This window comes from Bombina bombina, chromosome 1 (genome assembly GCF_027579735.1).
Source record: "Bombina bombina isolate aBomBom1 chromosome 1, aBomBom1.pri, whole genome shotgun sequence".
In the NCBI taxonomy this organism is placed as follows: domain Eukaryota; kingdom Metazoa; phylum Chordata; class Amphibia; order Anura; family Bombinatoridae; genus Bombina; species Bombina bombina.
Window position 1 is genome coordinate 528181921 of NC_069499.1, and position 4636 is coordinate 528186556.

The 4636-nt window shown below is 33.6% G+C and overlaps 1 protein-coding gene across 1 annotated transcript; it reads left to right on the top strand.

The window, feature by feature from the left end:
• Nucleotides 1-610: 610 nt before the first annotated feature.
• On the top strand, nucleotides 611-2202 carry LOC128638597 (gamma-crystallin 1-like). The gene is made up of 3 exons (XM_053690656.1): nucleotides 611-632; nucleotides 807-1049; nucleotides 1922-2202. Exons 1-3 carry the CDS (start codon nucleotides 624-626, stop codon nucleotides 2192-2194), a joined length of 525 nt encoding a protein of 174 aa, XP_053546631.1. The 5' UTR covers nucleotides 611-623; the 3' UTR covers nucleotides 2195-2202.
• Nucleotides 2203-4636: the final 2434 nt, after the last annotated feature.

Genomic DNA, 4636 nt, shown 5'->3' on the forward strand with positions numbered 1-4636 from the left:
TAGCTAACGCACCCCTTTGGCCACAAAGCTCTAAATCTAGGTGTAAGTGTTTTGTGCGATATTAAAATAGGTGTAAATTTTTTTTTTCTAGAGGTACAAAGAAATACTTTTTTGTTTATCTTGCAAGCCATTGTTATAAAAACTGTCATGTGATAATCTGCCAGAGTTGTTATTCACTAATAAAATGAAATATCAAAATATAAATTTAGCATTACCTTATAAATCAATTAATAAAAAACAGAGCTTTAAACTTCAAGATAGTTCTTAAGTAAGTAAGATTTTCTTTGTTTTTGTTTATTTGTTTAGATACTGGCAGTTAAAATATAATATCCATTTGAAACACAAGAACACTAAAACAGAACAAATCAATTGACATTGCTGACCACTCATTACATTTTTTGTTAAATACCCATTGTCTTAGAGAATATATGGAAACAAAATGAGCAACACATGTAAAAGTCACACACATAAAAAACAATAGAACTATACATTTTCCATAGTAGACAGAAAGAGACTCAGTGTTATATTAAATGTTTGCAGACATCAGCAGCAGAGGGTGTATAAAAGGGATGTGCTCATTGCTATAGACAGCAGCAAGCACTTGCTTCAGAATACCAATCAAAATGGTTAAGGTAAGGAGGGATATAGAGCACTTATTAGATATTAATTCTTACTTAGGGTCAAATTGTTCTCTTACTCTGTTGCTGCCATTTTCATACCTTTTTTTAACTGTGCATTGACTGCAATAACTCATTTTTGCAGTGAAGAATAATGTAAACATACTGAATGTATTATTCTCTTTTTAGATCATCTTCTACGAAGACAAGAACTTCCAAGGCCGCTCCTATGAGTGCAACTCGGATTCTTCAGACCTGAGCTCATATTTTAGCCGCTGCAACTCTATCCGGGTAGAAAATGGCAACTGGATTCTTTATGAACAGACAAATTACAGGGGGCACCAGTACTATCTCAGGAGAGGAGAATATCCTGATTTCCAGCAATGGATGGGTTACAATGACTCCATCAGATCCTGCCGTCTGACCCCACAAGTATGAATTAGTTATGATGTGCTAGATGTGTTTTCTACAATTCAGACATATGAAATAGCATTTTGCTTAGCATTATAATAGTATTTAGAAAAGTATACAGTACTGCTGATCCTTTTCAGTACCAGGCAGTATTCTGATTACGAGTAGTAGTTTTAGGGTATGCTTGGTAGTGTTAATTTTTTTTTTTTTTTTTGTAGCATTCTTCACAGCCTTCAAAGTTGCCACTTTTCTTCTTTTTTTATTCCAGTGATCTAACTAGGGTTGAAAGAGGAGTAATGAAGAATTTAAAAAAAATAAAAATGTGACATTCAATTATGTGGTTTTAGCACAGTTTACCTTTGTAGTCTAGAAACTCCCTGTTATATTTATATATGTGTATACTTGTAAATGTATATATGTGTATATTTGTATATCTATCTATCAATATATCTATATATGTACTGTATTTGCATATATGAGAAAACATCTATTTCGCTTGTGTCTATGTAATATTTCTCACATAATTAATCCATTTATGAATTTACACCTCTGTTAATCTAATTTATTAATACAATTTGATAAGATGAACACAAAATGGATAACAATATGAAGGATATGATTGAAGTGACTTTAAAAAAAAAAAAAAAAAAAAAAAAATCATGCATATGAAAAAGAAGTGACTGAGCATGTTCAAAATATATCTGCATTTTAAGGGTGCATTTTAATTGGTTTCATTTCATTATGAAACTGCTGTGCACTGATAATAATTTAGTAACTGCTTTCTGGCTGATAAGTACATTTATTGGTTGATAGAGATTTTTTTTCATATTTAATCTGTATCTTTATCAGGTGTTTGGCTAAACATATATAACTTTTTTCTTTTCTATATTAAGCACCGTGGCCCATTTAGAATTAGGATCTATGAGAGAGAAGACTTTAAAGGTCAGATGATGGAGTTCACTGAAGATTGTCCTCAAGTCTATGAGCAATTCCGTTACCATGACATCCATTCCTGCAATGTGTTTGATGGTCACTGGGTGTTCTATGAAGAGCCTAACTACAGGGGGCGCCAGTACTACCTGAGACCCGAAGAGTACAGAAGATACACTGATTGGGGAGCTATGAATCCTAAAATTGGTTCCTTCAGACGAGTCATGTTTCATTAAAATATATATTTTATAACCTCATATCATTAATAAATATATTAAAACTGAATACACTTTCTTCTCTTGTTGTTTATTTAAAAGAACATTAAAGGGACAGTTTACTCAAAAATGTTCTCCCCTTTAATTTGTTCCCAATGATCCACTTTACCTGCTGGAGTGTATTAATTGTTTACAAGTATCTAAACGTAAAAAATGTATATAAAATTTGTAATAAAAAAAATTATATAAATGTTAAAAAGGTATATAGTATATGACAAGGCATTTGAATGGAAAGTGCTAGAATGTGTGTTAGGCTGACATCAATATCGGGGAAGATATTTGAAGGGATTATAAGGGATTATATTGATGAGCATATACGTGTAAACAAGATTATGAGTTAAAATCAGCATGGTTTTATGAGAAATAGACCATGTCAAACTAATCTAATTAGATTATATGAGGAAGTAAGTAAATATATAGATAAAGGGCAATCAGTTAATGTGATACTTCGATTTTGCAAAGGTGTTTTAAACACTGCCACATGAGAGAAGGGACTGGGAATAGCTGCACAAAAATGAAGGGACTGGGAATAGCTGGAAATGTTAGATCATGGATACATAACTGGATAAAAGATAGGGAGCAATGAGTAGTAGTGAATGGGTCATACTCAGATTGGACAAAGGTAATCAGTGTCCCCCCAGGGATCAGTACTGGGCCCTTTTCTTTTTAATATTTTTATTAATGACTTGGAGCAAGGATTAAATAGCGACATCTCTATTTTTGCAGATTATACTAAATTAAGTAAGGTCATTAGGTCAGAGCAGGATGAATTTCGTTACAAAGGTCTCTGCAAAAATTAGAAGTATGGGCAGGTAAATGGAAAATGAGATTTACATAGTAACATAGTAGATGAGGTTGATAAAAGACCGAAGTCCATCGAGTTCAACCTATACAAATCTAAAATATATACAAAAAACTCCAGTTAACATTAAATAATCCCACTAAAAGGTGACCCATTTAATACTAGCAATCATATCCATGAATTTTGATTATGGACAGAAATGTATCCAAACAATTTTTAAATGTATCTAGAGTATTGGCATTCACTACCTCCTTTGGTAATGAGTTCCACAATTTTATTGCTCTTACAGTGAAAAAACGTTTCCATTGCAGGAGGTTAAATCTCCCTTCCTCCAACCTTAAATTGTGACCTCTGGTCACAAACAATTTTCTTGGAATAAACAGAGTTTCTGCCATCTTTGTATATGGGCCTTGAATATATTTATATAAAGTAATCATGTCACCTCTTAAGAGCCTTTTTTCTAAAGAAAACAGACCCAGTTTGGCTAGCCTCTCCTCATAGCTTAAATTCTCCAATCCCCTTATTAGCCTTGTGGCCCTTCTCTGAACTTTTTCTAGTTCTGCAATATCTTTTTTTGCGATCGGTCCCCAGAACTGCACTCCATACTCAAGGTGAGGTCTTACCAGGGCTTTATATAGTGACATAATTATGCTTTCCTCCCTTGAATCAATGCCTCTTTTAATACATGCTAGTATCTTATTAGCCTTTGAAGCTGCTGCCCTGCATTGTGCACCCATCTTTAGCTTGATATCTATTACTGCCCCCAAATCCCTTTCCTCCTGTGTTTGGCTAAGTCTTGTCCCATTTAAATAATACGTTGCCTGCTTATTTTTACTTCCAAAATGTAGAACTTTGCATTTTTCCGTATTAAATCTCATTTTCCATTTACCTGCCCATACTTCTAATTTTTGCAGGTCCCTTTGTAACGAAAGTTCATCCTGCGCTGACCTAATGACCTTACTTAACTTAGTATCATCTGCAAAAATAGAGATGTCGCTATTTAATCCTTGCTCCAAGTCATTTATAAAAATATTAAAAAGAATAGGGCACAGTACTGATCCCTGGGGGACTCCACTGATTTCCTTTGTCCAATCTGAGTATGATCCATTTACTACTACTCGTTGCTCCCTATCTTTTATCCAGTTATTTATCCATGAGTTAACATTTTCATCTATTCCCAGTCCCTTAATTTTGTGCATTAATCTCTCATGTGGCACTGTATCAAATGCCTTTGCAAAATCTAAGTATATTACATCAACTGATTCCCCTTTATCTATATTTTTACTTCCTTCCTCATAGAATCTAATTAAATTAGTTTGACATGATCTATTTCTCATAAAACCATACTGATTAGAACTGATAATCGTGTTTACACGAATATGCTCATCAATATAATCCCTTATAATACCTTCAAATATCTTCCCCACTATTGATGTCAGACTAACTGATCTATAGCTTCCTGGATCATCCCTACTTCCTTTTTTGAAGAGTGGCACCACATCAGCTTTACGCCAATCCTCGGGTACCATGCCTGAGGATAATGAGTCTTGAAAAATTAAGAGTAGAGGTTTGTCTATAACAGTGCTAAGTTCCCTTAACAC